This window comes from Hordeum vulgare, chromosome 3H, assembly GCF_904849725.1.
Source record: "Hordeum vulgare subsp. vulgare chromosome 3H, MorexV3_pseudomolecules_assembly, whole genome shotgun sequence".
Classification (NCBI taxonomy): Eukaryota; Viridiplantae; Streptophyta; class Magnoliopsida; order Poales; family Poaceae; genus Hordeum; species Hordeum vulgare.
Genome location: NC_058520.1, coordinates 5,812,062 through 5,829,205, shown reverse-complemented (window position 1 = coordinate 5,829,205; position 17,144 = coordinate 5,812,062). Strand labels below are relative to the sequence as shown.

The 17,144-nt window shown below is 41.3% G+C and overlaps 1 protein-coding gene across 1 annotated transcript; it reads right to left on the bottom strand.

Moving 5' to 3' along the window:
* Positions 1-869: 869 nt before the first annotated feature.
* LOC123442416 (cold-responsive protein kinase 1-like) lies at positions 870-8,946 on the bottom strand. The gene is made up of 7 exons (XM_045118452.1): positions 8,096-8,946; positions 5,720-5,845; positions 4,153-4,280; positions 3,777-3,990; positions 3,069-3,300; positions 2,846-2,996; positions 870-1,270 (listed from the first exon to the last, which is right to left on the bottom strand). The coding sequence occupies exons 1-7, from the start codon at positions 8,856-8,858 to the stop codon at positions 959-961; spliced, it is 1,926 nt and encodes a 641-aa protein (XP_044974387.1). The 5' UTR covers positions 8,859-8,946; the 3' UTR covers positions 870-958.
* Between the last annotated feature and the right edge of the window lie 8,198 nt (positions 8,947-17,144).

The following is a 17,144-nucleotide window of genomic DNA, read 5'->3' as shown; positions in this document are numbered from 1 at the left end:
AAAAAATAATAATTTCAGTGAATTTTAACGATTTGCAAATTTTAGAAATGAAAAAGGGTAGGAGAAAAAAATCAGGTAAATCATGTGAAACCAGAAAATCGTAGAAAAAAATCCGAATGAAAAAATATAGAAAAGAAAAAGGAAAAAATAAACTGCTGGAGAAGAACTGGAACAAAAACAAAAACCAAAGGAAACCATAGTAAACCGACTAAAACCGTGTGGAAAACCGCAAAAATAAAATGGAAACCGGCTGACGAAAATCACCAACCTTGGGTATACATACCTGTTCACTATTTTGTGTTTATTACGCGCACAATAGGATTTGTCGTACGGGTCTTAGTGAGTCGCCATAGCTTCCCTATAAATCAAAACGAGCACATTCTTTCATCCTTTTGTATGTGGCACAACCCTAATTTCTAACTATATATGAAAAAAAATACTATAATCCCTTTTTTTCCTTCCATGACATCTCCTCCCTACATCAACTCAACCATATATATGGAATTCATATACTTGGTATTCTCTCCTTCACGGTAACCATCTTCATGTGTTATGTTCATCTGTGCATGATGTTAGCGTTACTAGGGAGTATATGGTTGTTTCGTTATAGCGATTCCAACTCAAAACTCTAAATTCATTTTCACAAACATAGGAGCTAGAATGCCTTAACATCAAGGTAAATTCTTGATTGGTGAAGTGCAAACGAAAGGATATACAATATACAACCTGTGACACAAAGAATGGTCTCATATGGGTGTGTAACATGCTAGAAGCACGTCACATGGGAGTCATATCGTCGCATGAACAAAAAAGGAATTTCAAACAATTTACATTGCTCGATTATATACTGGTACGTAAGCATCCACTCGTTGATATATAAGATATAGATACATAATTGTAGTTACATATCATTCACTGTCACATGAGAAAAGTGCATTCGTATACAATACAAATCCTTTTACCTGGCTGATAACTGTGACATCGAGATGGTGGCCTTGGATGCAGAGGATGAACTGGACACAGATGTTTCACCTCGCACTCTACTTGTTGAATCAATAAAGGTGGGCCTTGTGGGTTGTATCTCTGGAGAATTTCTTGATAACAACAACACAACTACCTCTGACATCGTTGGCCTTGAAGTAGCGGCCGATTGAGTGCAGAGAAACGCTATCTCTATTATTCTTTTTACCTCTTCTAACATATATTCTTCAAGATCTAATGATTCATCCACCAACTTAATCACGTTCTCATTTTCATATAGCTTCCATGCCTATACCGAGAGCAGGCATCATAAGATGTATGTCTTAAAATAACATGAAGCATGTGTACATAAACAAACCACAATATAGTAAACACAAAATGATCACATCTTCATCAACTATTAAAGGCCTGCCTATTTAAAATTCTTACCGAGGATGGGTAAGACTCACGTGCAATAAGTATATTGGCTAGATAGCCTTGTCTCCGACCTATTGGAAATCTGGGGACTCACATTTTTGGATTGTCTGATGGCTGCGAAGGAACACTTCATCACTTTAGATCGTTCACTACTAGGGTCAGACCAAAAATTCATTTTTCTAGAATAAGTGGTTGGACAACGCCACCATTAGCCAAAAAATAATACTCTTGCACAAGTATTGGGTACATCTCTGCCTAACGTGTTGTTCAAATGAGATCTAGTTGGTTCGTGTCTCGCAACATGGCATGCTCTCTTGGGTACGTTGTAATTAGTCCAATTGTCACAAGGCCATGGGCTTTTCCACTTAAATCTCCATTAGAATGGTAGATTATCGATTGACTCTATATACCACACACTCATTCACTTAGACTCACTATCGTAAAGAATAAAAGGATTCAGAAGTCGAAGGTACCACTGAAATAAATTAATTTTGTGGTGTTTGCATAGGGGTGTGATCGTGATACAAAACATCCACACTCCCCGCAATTCGCGTGGTAGTAACCCGTGTTGTTGCGGTCATAAAGGCAAGCCAATAAAACACACATCTTCTTCCAATGCAAATTTGTGTGAGCTACATGGTTAGTCATCCAAGCTATGTCTAACATGTATCCACAACATAGTGTTGAAAGCACTACATGGCATAGATCACAAGCTTAGTGATGCATAAGGGGTGAGTGGTAGTTTGACTATGTAGAGATGAAATTGTTTGATTGGTAAAACCCCTCTCTTCTACGAGTTATATATGAGTGTACGTGGTGGCTCTCTATGTGGTATACTCTTCAATGACATGAGCACCAACTACAATATTTGATGGTTTGTAAGTGACTCGAGCGGCTAACCGAGGATTATTTTTTCACTCAACATGTATGCAACATAGTCTCCGGACTGGTTCCATGCAAACCTGTCCTTAGGCAACCTCTTTTGTCTTAATATACTTTGCATCTTTGCCGATGTATAATTGTGTGTGTGTGCATGGGTGCGCATCATAGTCATCCAGAAGAAGCCGAATATAAGCTTGTTGTGCTTCTAACACTTGATGTGATATTATGAGTCACTAAAGCTTCATTTAACAAAAATGTTATAGAAAGTATGTTCTTAAAAAACAAACTATTGAAGTTAATCTTGATGAAGAATGATACCGGAGAAATATAAACACAGATCGATGCTTACTTAGCAAGAATTATGTCAATTACTTGTTAAATCTCCAATCATATAGTGAAAACCAGCTAGGGCATTCATACCGCCAAATTAGGAAGTGCAAGTATAAAGAAATATACTAATCAGAACAAATGAAAGATGTGTGAAGTTGTTACGTAAAATATGCAAGCCATATATATGTGGCAATATATGGAATCAAGGGAGGCTTTTCAGAAGAAAGATGAATACCGATTCAAGTAGGTATTGTGCTTCAGGTTCAAGCCTTGTATCATTGATTTTCCGACCACTTATTATTTCCAAAATAACTATACCAAAGCTGTATGTGTCAACCTTCTCCGATAGCTGGCCTTGGATTGCATACTCGGGAGCAGTGTAGCCCCTGTTCAATAGTAAAAAATGTAATTAGAAATAAGAAGTGTTCCCAATGCATTATTTGCATGTGCAAACTTACAATGTTCCTGCAAATCTAGTGCTGACATGACTATGATCATTAGGTAGGAGCCTTGCCAAACCAAAATCAGCAATCTTAGGCTGGAATTCATCATCAAGGAGAACATTGCTAGATTTAATGTCACGGTGTATGATACACACATGGAACTCTTGATGAAGATACGCAAGGCCACGAGCCATGCCAACCATGATATTAAATCGCTGCTTCCAGTTAAGTGTTCCACGTCTCTCACCTATTATGCCAGAAAGTGTGCATGTTAGACCATCACTTAGAGGTGTACATCAACACTATCGTAAGATAATCAACTCGGTTTACAAGATTACATATGTAATTGCCTAGTAAAAACAAAACTACCATGGGAGTAATTTCAGTCTAACAATACAGGTGGAAGTGTAAGATTCAGTTTAGATTAATGAGACCTTCTAGGGAAATCAAATGTGAAATATTATCCATAGTTCCATACAAGATGTTTTCGCACATGTTCAACCAGGCGTAGGCACAATTTTACGCGAGAGGTGGACCAATAGTTATTTTCATATTAATTTGGTTCATGTTGAGTTTTTCCTAACATTTGTTTGCCAGGATATATATAATGCTTAGAATATCTTAGAGTGGGCCATGGCCCACACGTCCACCCCTAGTTCCGCCCATGTATCCAATGATCGGACAAATACATCAAGTAGATGACATGGAAAGGGTTGAGCATACCGAATAGTAACTTGTCAAGACTACTATTGGCCATATATTCATAAACCAGGAGGCATTCAGAACCCTTGCTGGAACAACCAAGAAGACGAACAAGATTTCGATGTTGAACATTGCTAATCAGCTTCACCTCACTTTCAAAATCTTCTTTGGCCCTGCTAGTTTGCATTACTGACAACCTTTTTACTGCCACAATTTTCCCATTTTTCAGCAAACCCTGTTAGAGAAGGACATTAAATAATACTTATGCGATAACCTAATAAAGTATAATGAAAAAACAAATTGTTACATGATGTTCTTATTCTAATTTTCCGTTATGTTCATTTGCCTTTTGTTTACAAATATTCATGGTGGATTAAATATTTGAAGATCACCAGACCTTAAAGACATCTCCAAAACCTCCTTCTCCAATTTTACTTTTCTCACTGAAATTATTTGTTGCAGCCTTAAGATCACGATAGTAAAAACTTGTTGGGCCTTGCAATTCCGTTGCTCCAAGAATATCACCTAAAAGTATACATACAGTCAGTTGAGGAAACAAACTATCAGATTGAAATTACTTGATTCTTTTCTTTTCCATCTAACTTCCTAAAACAATTTCTTTTCCCGCAGGATCTCTTGCAAGAAGAAAATAATCTCCAAATTCAATATGAAAAAAATAGGGAAGTTCTTTTAAATGGAACTAATGACACTCACAAATACGAAACAAATGCAAAATGCTAATACAATTAGTATATTATGCCCTTGTGTAAATAGGCCAATCTTGGAATTTCAAAGTAACCTAGTTGTCAGGAACAACTAGATAAACACAATCTTTCCATAGCTACCAACACTTGATATCATTTGCATGGTGCTACAAAAATAATGGAAAAATCAAGACACGTTGAATAGAAAAGGAACATCCCTAAAAAATTAAGAGAAAAGGTGAACAAAACACATAAGTATTAAAAAGAATCAAAGGTCCGCAACATAACTACAAATTATGGGATAATTCAAAGGCGTGCCCACACGCGCGCGCGCGCGCACACACACACACACACACAAACACCCCCCCCACACACACACACATGTACATAATAAATTCCCATTTCATATCTGTGAATTCACTATGTCTTGTGGCAAAATAGTCACTTTTCATGAAAATTTTGAACATTTACATGTTTATGTTACATTTGAAAAGACATTTTTTTCTATTTTGTTGTTCTGAGGGGGTGCATGATCGCTGGAGCCATTTTGCTTCTCTTGACATTATATTACTTCAGGGTGGAAATTGTATGGTGGCCATGACTCACAAAAATTTGTAATATATGATGTCAACTTCCTAAATTAATTTTGTTTCAGCGCGACATCTATAAAATTATGAGTTACCAAATACAAACATAGATTTTTGACATATTTAACTTAATAATCAATCACAGTTTGACTACTATGGAGAATTAGGATAGTGACCCAATAACAATGGATATTGTGCGATTCATGATGGCATCAATAAATGAGTAATGATCATTATAAATAAAGCTAAAATGCACAATGTGATAATATAGTTACTTCTGTAAAAAATAATCCAACATATCGCTTTCTTGTTTAATTATTTGGGAGTCCTATCCAATTACAAATGAGGAGCCCGTGTTGAGTAGTAAAATGATAGAACTTTATGCCATCATCATCATGGCAACACATGACAATAGTGACATGGCATAGGAGATGTTCTATCGAGGCATCTCATTAGATGGAACTTACAGAATCACTTCTTTACCATCAAGATGATTAAATGGAAGAATCTTTTTTTGAACTAGAGGAAAAAAATACTTGTTCAATTTATTAAACATCTATTTTGGCTAGTTAATGACATCAACTTGGACCATGTTCATAAGATCACATTGAAAAAACAGATAAGAAGTGAAGAGCATTAACTTCTAGAAACTGGGGTACTTTGTAACATTTACCCCTGTGAGGTTTCTTTAGCTTCTTAGACCGCCTAATCCATAACAATGCTGATAACCCTAGAAGCAACAGGAAGGCTAGACCTCCAAAAATTCCTCCTATAGTGGCTCCCTTCACTCTTGATTTTCCTGTAATAAATTGATCAACATTGAATTAGAAACATAAAAATTTCATTGACTTGGGTTTTAATAGAACTTATTATAACAATCTAATTGACATCAAAGTTCAAGAAACACGTTCCCTGGTGCAGAAAAACATGCTTACCTTTGTGACAAAATAGTGAATGTTAAAATTTAAACTCACCTCAAACATTGTGTTCCAAATGTACAAAAATATGATCCAAAGTACTAAAGTTAAGTTTTCAAATTATTCCCTCTAGTACTACATAACTAATTCTCTGTGAAGTTCTTAGCCCAACAGAAAGTACCCGACCCATAGTTGAGTGACGAGATCGAGTACTGAGGGTTGTGAGTGAGAGGAGGAAGGGAGGTAGAAATGACACACTAGTCGCAGTTGCTCTTTTATCTCTCGACCCCCTTTCTCCTTCCTAGAACCCTAGCTATCTTTTCCAGAAATTCCTCTCTAATTTGGTCACTATTGTATCCAATTGCTATCGAGAGCATAGCAAACTCTCCCCTCCACGGTTCGCCGATGAGCCCGTGGGTTAGCCTCCCCTCTACTTGCCACTCCGGTGGTCGGTGGAGGGGAGGGGAATCCTGGTGCCTCTGCTCCGGTTAGTACTCGAGGTTGGAGATTTTAATCCTCGCACGTGCGGCGTTCGAGAGGATGGTGACACTTCTTCTTTGAGCTTTTTTTGTGCTCCGATCCTCCTTGACTTTGTCCGTCTAGACATAGTCGACGGAGCTCGGGTGTAGGATCATGTTGTCTCCTTGGGATTGTAACATCTCGTCATGTGGCGATACTTGATGTCAGGTGCTTCAGATCTATGCAAGGATTCAATGATGACGACTGCAGTTCTAGAGTGCTGGTCCTTAGGGGCATATGCAGGAGGACTTACTAGCTGTCATCGATAAGATCAAGCCGGGTCAGGTAAGGGAGCGGTGACAGCAGAGCGTCGATTGCTCGCTCTCGCGGCGGTAGTGGTCGTTTGATTGCGTTAGAATCTTAATGTAGTGTTTATTGATGCTTGTATTTTCTTGGCATTTTTAATACATAGTAGATCTGATTCTTCAAAATAGGACTAACTTAGGACTATGCTACACTCAAACCCACTTACATATGGTCAATGATTTTAGAAAAATATAAGCCTACCTAAAAATAAAGTACCAACTACTTTCGCACGTCCACCCGTGTCTTTTCACAGAAAAGTCCCTACCATTTTTAGTAAGTAACACACATTTCATCTTGAAGTCGGAACGATATTTTTTGCAGTCTATACAAAACCTCCTGCCTTTTATGCTAATTAACCAGAGGTCCATATTTAAGTCATAGTGTATCATTTTTTTTAGTTTCACATAAACCCCTGATATCTACATTATTAATAATATATTTTTCAAATAACCCTATATTTTAAATCGTAACTTCAATTTTAACATGTTATATATGGAATTTGATTAGTAAAATGTGTAGAATTTGAATGTGATACTATTTTACATGTTAAATATATTTTAAGTGCTATTTATGATGCAATGTTAATTAGTGGCAAATGATCGGTCTTTATTTCGTACCGCCGTGAATCCATATTGCAACATGTAAAATTGAACGTTAATATTTCGGAATGTTTATAATCCTTTGACATGTTACACTTGCACAAAATTCTTTGTTTGTACATGTTTCATGATCTACAAGCTTGCGTACGTAACACTCTTGGCGAAATTCACGCGCATATTTACCAAAGGAGTACACACTTTTTTTTTATAATGAATACACAAACAATTTTTATAGAATGTACACACACTTATAAAAATCATGAACATAAGAAGCACACAAAGATTTATTTTGAAAACATCCAAACTATTTGTGTGATAGTCATGTACATTAATAGTGGAACCGATAAGTATAATCTTAATTTGTGTTCGATTCGTTGTATATGCTTTCTTGACTAAACTTAATTTATATATGCGGTCTCCTTAGTGTCGAATAGCATCACAAAAATACCGCCAAGTGTGGTCGTAGGTGCACACCATCAACATAACAAGTCAGAATTAAAATCATACGAAAATGATAAGATTATATCAAAAAGTTTATTCTTTCACTACAACGCACAAATATGTTTGCTAGTACTGCCTCCGTCCGAAATTACTTGCCGCACAAATGTATAAAAATTGATGTATCTAGAACTAAAGTACATCTAGAACAAGTATTTCTGGACGGAGGGTATTTTGCTAATAATCACGCGTGAAAGACGAGGAACTCACCTCCAGAGGGCAAGTAGGGCGCCAGGTCTTCGGTCAAATTAGCCGGGAAGAACGGCTTATCAGAGTACCTCATGAAGCACCCCGCGTCCACTGCGCGGCCGTCGGATTTGGGCGGGCACCGGCCAATGTTTCTCGAAGCTACCTCCAGGCACTGCGCGCAGCCGTCCATCCCGACCGTCTCCACGCACTGCGCCATGGCGTACACCCCGGTGCGCGCGGCCATCGCGACGAGCCGCGGGAATCGAGGCACGGCGGTCGTGAGGTCGCGGACCAGCGCTTGCACCGCGCCGTTGAAAACGCCGCCGGCCACGGTGGAGCCGTTGCAGAGCTCCGTGTTGCCGGGGAGCGTGGCCTGATCGAAGAAAGCCAGGCTCTCGTACCGTACGACGCAGCCGTCGAGGATGGCGCGCCCGCCGGTGACGGCGCCGCAGTAGGCGCGGACGCGCGCCGCGGCGGCGTCGAAGCAGGCGACGCAGTCTCTCCCGACGACGTATGGGCGGCACTGCGCCACCGCGAACGTCGGCGCGACGATGCGCGGCTGAACCACGGTGGCGAAGCCGCCGCCGGCGGAGAGGTTGGCGCGGAGCTCGGCGAAGGTGGAGTTGAGGGCGGAGAGGAAGGTGGCCGTGGGCGTGGCGTTGTACATGCTGCACCCTTTGTTGAGCATCAGAGCCTGCGGGTCAGCGACGGTGAGCGGAGCCAACGCGGAGGTGATCGCCAGCACTAGAGCCGGCAACAGCGGGAGGTGAGCCATGCGGGGCATCGGCGCCGCCGGCGAGAGGAGAGGAGAAATCGCCGTGAACTCTGGGTTTTGGACGCGAGAGCGGCGTGGCCTGGTTGGGAAAGTGTGCAGTGCAAGGAGAACGTGATTGGTTCCAGGTGGTATAAATACGAGGCATTTTACCGTATATAAATTACTCCCTCTGTCCCAACATAAATATCGTAGATAAATGTCATAGAGCTAGTATAAGCTAGTATAATTTTTCTCTACGACATTTATTTTGGGACGGAGAAGTATTAAGTACGAGTGAGTATAAGCCATCCAACTTGCAGCAATTTCGGCCACAAACTGCACCCCCAATCCACGCTTGTCAAGTTTCTTCCACCTGCATAAATTGGCTGACGCTCGATAATTTTTTATGTACATTAGCAAACGTGGAAAAAAACATTTTGCAGCCAGCAGATCTTTTTGAAATATTCATATTTATCCATGCCACTAGGCCACTAGGTTCGTGTAACATCCACCTCACTCATTGCTTGGCTACTTGCGTTTCCATGCCATCATCGCCGGCCGCTAGCTACTCGCAAAACCTATGAATATTTTGCCAGGTTAAATCAAAATTGTGATGAAGCTTCCCTATATTGAATGTGAATATAGGGTTAGTTTTTTTAGGGCTTATGGATGGTTGTCAAAATAAGCTACTCCATCTATCCATATATATAGGGTCTAATGCGTTTTTTGAAGCTAACTTTAACCATATGTTAGAACAATAATATATGACATGCAAGTTACACAAAGCATGTCTTCAAATTCGTACGTAAAAGGAGTTTTCAATGATATAATTTCCACATTATACATTTCATATATTATTAATCTTATCAATAGTCAAAGGCAATCTTGAAAAATGCATTAGGCCCTATATATATAAATGGAGGGAGTACCCTGTATCCTGCTTATTCGGGCAGTCCAACCTAAATTGTTATGTATTGTAGAACCCACTAATTAAGAGTTAGCACACATTTTATCTAAAAAAGATATTTAGCAGGCTTTTAAAATAAAGTTTTAGATTAAGTTGCTAGAATAAGAAAAAAAGTGAGACTTATTTCCGCAACCATCCATAAAGCCCAAAGCAAATTGCCTGTAGATAGTATGGCACATTGGCACGTACATATTTCTTGTACATGACTCAGTACAAGTAATTATTTCTTGAGGTGGGAGTACTAGTAAATTGTACCGTAAAAGACCTCTTAAATATTGGTCATGTTTGGATCCTAGGGTTAGAGTTAGAGTGGGTTAGATTTAAGCCATCTAACCCTCAAAGATCCAAACAAGTGGGTTAGAGTTGGTTAGATGCATCTAACCCATCCAAAAACTCTAACCCATCCAAGAGGTGTTTTTTTGGGTTAGAGTAGGTGGGGTCCAGGGAAAGAGAAAGGTCCAAAGTAGCCAAATGATTGAGAAAGAGCATTTATTGTCCATCTAACCCTCCCATCCAAACATCTTTAGAGTTAGAGTTAGTTCAGGTTAGTTCAAGGGTTAGATTCCAACTCTAACTCTAACCAGGTTAGAGTATCCAAACAAGGTCATTACTAGGAGAGATAGTCCTGTGAACCTTCACATCTTTCATGTGGCCTTTTAGACTGACTAGCAAAAGGGCCCGTGCGTTGCAACGGGAGAAAAAAATACCACACGTTTTACATCTTTTTATAATCATTTTGATTTATTAAAATAATAAGCTAACTAACTAATGTAGTCAGTCCTATCCTGTTTTGTTGAGAAATTAACCCGTCCATTGTTAATTCCACCATGATGAGAAATTGAGCGGGACAAGCAAAGCAAAACAAAGAGGCTACGTGTATTGATCAATAGACTGTTATATTATTACCATGATGAGAAGATCAATAGACTGTTATATGGGGTAGAGAATGTGGGATCAGATGACAAATTGAAGGTGGTGTTCCATTCTCTGTCTCTACAACAATACAATCTTACATTCAATACATTTATTCATCAGCAAACAAATCCCCACAAAACAAAAATTCTTGCCGGTGCTTGGCACACGGTTGGAGACATGGGGAGGGGATCTCACCAGATGATGAGCTCCTGTCGGAGGAGGGGATACGATGAGGGGAGCATGTTGGGGAACGTCGCATGGGAAACAAAAAATTTCCTACGCGCACGAAGACCTATCATGGTGATGTCCATCTACGAGAGGGGATGAGTGATCTACGTACCCTCGTAGACCATACAGCAGAAGCGTTAGAGAACGCGGTTGATGTAGTGGAACGTCCTCACGTCCCTCGATCCGCCCCGCGAACAATCCCGCGATCAGTCCCACGATCTAGTACCGAACGGACGGCACCTCCGCGTTCAGGACACGTACAGCTCGACGATGATCTCGGCCTTCTTGATCCAGCAAGAGAGACGGAGAGGTAGAAGAGTTCTCCGACAGCGTGACGGCGCTCCGGAGGTTGGTGATGACCTTGTCTCAGCAGGGCTCCGCCCGAGCTCCGCAGAAACGCGATCTAGAGGTCATCCTATATATCAATTTTCGTTTCCGGACCATTCCGGAAACCCTCGTGACGTCCGTGATCTCATCCGGGACTCCGAACAACATTCGGTAACCAACCATATAACTCAAATACGCATAAAACAGCGTCGAACCTTAAGTGTGCAGACCCTGCGGGTTCGAGAACTATGTAGACATGACCCGAGAGACTCCTCGGTCAATATCCAACAGCGGGACCTGGATGCCCATATTGGATCCCACATATTCTACGAAGATCTTATCGTTTGAACCTTAGTGTCAAGGATTCATATAATCCCGTATGTCATTCCCTTTGTCCTTCGGTATGTTACTTGCCCGATATTCGATCGTCAGTATCCGCATACCTATTTCAATCTCGTTTACCGGCAAGTCTCTTTACTCGTTCCGTAATACAAGATCCCGCAACTTACACTAAGTTACATTGCTTGCAAGGCTTGTATGTGATGTTGTATTACCGAGTGGGCCCCGAGATACCTCTCCGTCACACGAAGTGACAAATCCCAGTCTTGATCCATACTAACTCAACTAACACCTTCGGAGATACCTGTAGAGCACCTTTATAGTCACCCAGTTACGTTGCGACGTTTGATACACACAAAGCATTCCTCCGGTGTCACTGAGTTATATGATCTCATGGTCATAGGAACAAATACTTGACACGCAGAAAACAGTAGCAACAAAATGACACGATCAACATGCTACGTCTATTAGTTTGGGTCTAGTCCATCACGTGATTCTCCTAATGACGTGATCCAGTTATCAAGCAACAACACCTTGTTCATAATCAGAAGACACTGACTATCATCGATCAACCGGCTAGCCAACTAGAGGCATGCTAGGGATGGTGTTTTGTCTATGTATCCACACATGTAAATGAGTCTTCATTCAATACAATTATAGCATGGATAATAAACTATTATCTTGATACAGGAATTATAATAATAACTATATTTATTATTGCCTCTAGGGCATAATTCCAACAGTCTCCCACTTGCACTAGAGTCAATAATCTAGCCCTCACATCACCATGTGAATTACATTGTAATAAATCTAACACCCATACAGTTCTGGTGTCGATCATGTTTTGGCCGTGGAAGAGGTTTAGTCAGCGGGTCTGCTACATTCAGATCCGTGTGCACTTTGCATATATTTACGTCCTCTTCCTCGACGTAGTCGCGGATGAGGTTGAAGCGTCGTTTGATGTGTCTGGTCTTCTTGTGAAACCGTGGTTCCTTTGCTAAGGCAATGGCACCAGTGTTGTCACAGAACAAGGTGATTGGATTCAGTGCACTTGGCACCACTCCAAGATCCGTCATGAACTGATTCATCCAGACACCCTCCTTAGCCGCCTCCGAGGCAGCCATGTACTCCGCTTCACATGTAGAATCTGCTACGACGCTTTGCTTGGAACTGCACCAGCTTACTGCACCCCCATTAAGAATAAATACGTATCCGGTTTGCGACTTAGAGTCGTCCGGATATGTGTCAAAGCTTGCATCGACGTATCCTTTTACGGCGAGCTCTTCGTCACCTCCATATACGAGAAACATCTCCTTAGTCCTTTTCAGGTACTTCAGGATATTCTTGACCGCTGTCCAGTGATCCACTCCTGGATTACTCTGGAACCTACCTACCATACTTATGGCCAGGCTAACATCAGGTCTGGTGCACAACATTGCATACATGATAGAACCTATGGCTGAAGCATAGGGGACGGAGCGCATATGCTCTCTATCTTCATCAGTTGCTGGGCACTGAGTCTTACTCAATCTCGTACCTTGTAAAACTGGCAAGAACCCTTTCTTGGACTGTTCCATTTTGAACCTTTTCAAAACTTTATCAAGGTATGTGCTTTGTGAAAGTCCTATCAGGCGTTTTGATCTATCCCTATAGATCTTAATGCCTAGAATGTAAGCAGCTTCTCCTAGGTCCTTCATAGAGAAACTTTTATTCAAGTAACCTTTTATGCTCTCCAAAAGCTCTACGTTGTTTCCAGTCAGTAATATGTCATCCACATATAATATTAGAAACGCCATAGAGCTCCCACTCACTTTCTTGTAAATACAAGATTCTCTAACCACTTGTATAAACCCAAATGCTTTGATTACCTCATCAAAGCGTTTGTTCCAACTCCGAGATGCTTGCACCAGTCCATAAATGGATCGCTGGAGCTTGCACACCTTGTTAGCATTCTTAGGATCGACAAAACCTTCGGGTTGCATCATATACAACTCTTCCTTAAGGAAACCGTTAAGGAATGCCGTTTTGACATCCAACTGCCAGATTTCATAATCGAAAAATGCAGCTATTGCTAACATGATTCTACGGACTTAAGCATCTCTACGGGTGAGAAAGTCTCATCGTAGTCAACTCCTGGAACTTGTGAAAAACCCTTTGCCACAAGTCGAGCTTTATAAACGGTCACATTACCGTCAGCGTCCGTCTTCTTCTTAAAGATCCATTTGTTCTGAATAGCCTTGCGGCCCTCAGGTAGTATCTCCAAAGTCCACACTTTGTTCTCATACATGGATCCTTTCTCGGACTTCATGGCTTCTAGCCATTTGTTGGAATCTGGGCCCACCATTGCTTCTTCATAATTTGCAGGTTCATTATTGTCTAACAACATGATTGATAAGACGGGATTACCGTACCACTCTGGAGCAGCGCGTGATCTCGTCGACATGCGTGGTTCAACAGAAACTTGAATTGGAGTTTCATGATCATCATCATTAATTTCCTCCTCAACCGGCGTCGCAACGACAGAGGTTTCCCCTTGCCCTGCGCCACCATCCAGAGGGATGAGAGGTTCGATAACCTCGTCAAGTTCTATCTTCCTCCCACTCAATTCTCTCGAGATAAACTCCTTCTCGAGAAAAGTTCCATTCTTAGCAACAAACACTTTGCCCTCGGATTTGAGATAGAAGGTGTACCCAACTGTCTCTTTTGGGTAACCTATGAAGACGCACTTTTCCGCTTTGGGTTCCAGCTTTTCACGCTGAAGCTTTTTGACATAAGCATCACATCCCCAAACTTTAAGAAACGACAATTTTGGCCTTTTGCCGTACCACAGTTCGTATGGTGTCGTCTCAACGGATTTTGATGGTGTCCTATTTAAAGTGAATGCAGCTGTTTCTAATGCATAACCCCAAAATGATAACGGCAAATCAGTAAGAGACATCATAGATCGCACCATCTCTAATAGAGTACGATTACGACGTTCGGACACACCATTACGCTGTGGTGTTCCAGGCGGTGTTAACTGTGAAACAATTCTACATTGTCTTAAGTGAGAACCAAACTCGAAACTCAGATATTCACCCCCACGATCAGACCGTAGGAACTTGATCTTCTTGTTACGATGATTTTCCACTTCACTCTGAAATTGCTTGAACTTTTCAAATGTTTCAGACTTGTGCTTCATCAAGTAGACATAACCATATCTACTTAAATCGTCAGTGAAGGTGAGAAAATAACGATATCCGCCGCGTGCCTCCACGCTCATCGGACCACATACATCGGTATGTATGATTTCCAACAAGTCACTTGCACGCTCCATTGTTCCGGAGAACGGAGTCTTAGTCATCTTGCCCATGAGGCACGGTTCGCACGTGTCAAGTGAATCAAAGTCAAGTGACTCCAAAAGTCCATCAGCATTGAGTTTCTTCATGCGCTTTACACCAATATGACCTAAGCGGTAGTGCCACAAAAACATGGCGCTATCATTGTTAACTCTAACTCTTTTGGTCTCAATGTTATGTATATGCGTATCGCTATCAAGATTCAATATGAACAATCCTCTCACATTCGGTGCATGACCATAAAAGATGTTACTCATAGAAATAGAACAACCATTATTCTCTGACTTAAAAGAGTAACCGTCTCGCAATAAACAAGATCCAGATATAATGTTCATGCTCAACACAGGCACTAAATAACAATGATTTAAGTTCATCACTAATCCCGACGGTAGCTGAAGTGACACTGTGCCGACGGCGATTGCATCAACCTTGGAACCATTTCCTACGCGCATCGTCACTTCATCTTTCGCCAGCCTTCGTCTATTCCGTAGTTCCTGTTTCGAGTTGCAAATATGAGCAACAGAACCGGTATCGAATACCCAGGCACTACTACGTGAGCCGGTTAAGTACACATCAATAACATGTATATCAAATATACCTGATTTTTCTTTGCCCGCCTTCTTATCTGCCAGATACTTGGGGCAATTGCGCTTCCAGTGACCCATACCCTTGCAATAGTAGCACTCCGTTTCAGGCTTAGGTCCAGCCTTGGGTTTCTTCGGCGGATTGGCAACAGGCTTGCCGCTCTTCTTCGAATTGCCCTTCTTGCCTTTGCCGTTTCTCTTGAAACTAGTGGTCTTATTCACCATCAACACTTGATGTTCTTTATGGAGTTCAGACTCTGCGACTTTCAACATCGCAAACAACTCGCCGGGAGACTTGTTCATCCCTTGCATGTTGTAGTTCAACACAAAGCCTTTATAGCTTGGCGGCAGTGATTGAAGGATTCTGTCAGTGATAGCTTCTTGCGGGAGTTCAATCCCCAGCTCAGCTAGACGGTTTGAGTACCCCACATTTTGAGCACATGTTCACTGACAGACGAGTTTTCCTCCATCTTGCAAGCATAGAATTTATTGGAGGTCTCATACCTCTCGATCCGGGCGTTCTTCTGAAAGATAAACTCCAACTCCTGGAACATCTCAAATGCTCCATGACGCTCAAAGCGACATTGAAGTCCCGGTTCTAAGCCATACAAGACTGCACATTGAACTATTGAGTAGTCCTCCTTACGTGCTAACCAAGCGTTCTTAACATCCTGATCAGCCGTAGCGGGTGGTTCATCTCCTAGCGCAGCATTAAGGACATAATCCTTCTTCCCAGCTTGTAAGATTAGCTTAAGATTACGAGCCCAGTCTACAAAGTTGCTTCCATCATCTTTCAACTTAGCTTTCTCTAGGAACGTATTAAAATTCAGGATGACTGTCGCGTGAGCCATGATCTACAACACAAATATATTCAAAGTGGACTTAGACTATGTTCAAGATAATTAGAGTTCAACTTAATCAAATTATATGCTAAACTCCCACTTAAAAAGTACGTCTCTCTAGTCATTTGAGTGGTTCATGATCCACTTACACTATCCCAAGTCCGATCATCACGTGAGTTGAGTATAGTTTCAGTGGTAAGCATCCCTATGCTAATCATATCAACTATATGATTCATGATCGACCTTTCGGTCTCATGTGTTTCGAGGCCATGTCTGCACATGCTAGGCTCGTCAAGCTTAACCCGAGTGTTCCGCGTGCGCAACTGTTTTGCACCCGTTGTATGTGAACGTTGAGTCTATCACACCCGATCATCACGTGGTGTCTCGAAACGACGAACTGTAGCAACGGTGCACAGTCGGGGAGAACACAATTTCGTCTTGAAATTTTAGTGAGAGATCACCTCATAATGCTACCGTCGTTCTAAGCAAAATAAGGTGCATAAAAGGATTAACATCACATGCAATTCTTAAGTGACATGATATGGCCATCATCACGTGCTTCTTGATCTCCATCACCAAAGCACCGGCACGATCTTCTTGTCACCGGCGCCACACCATGATCCTCCATCAACGTGTTGCCATCGGGGTTGTCGTGCTACTCATGCTATTACTATTAAAACTACATCCTAGCAAAATAGTAAACGCATCTGCAAGCACAAACGTTAGTATAAAGACAACCCTATGGCTCCTGCCGGTTGCCGTACCATCGACGTGCA

What these genes read in the sequence shown, in the direction of transcription:
- LOC123442416 (XM_045118452.1), bottom strand. Translation starts at nt 8,858, where the DNA reads ATGCCCCGCATGGCTCACCTCCCGCTGTTGCCGGCTCTAGTGCTGGCG. An exon ending in GCCCTACTTGCCCTCTGGAG is followed by an intron (nt 5,846 to 8,095) that starts GTGAGTTCCTCG and finishes AATTTATTACAG; the next exon opens with GAAAATCAAGAGTGAAGGGA. An exon ending in GCTAAAGAAACCTCACAGGG is followed by an intron (nt 4,281 to 5,719) that starts GTAAATGTTACA and finishes GTATACTTTTAG; the next exon opens with GTGATATTCTTGGAGCAACG.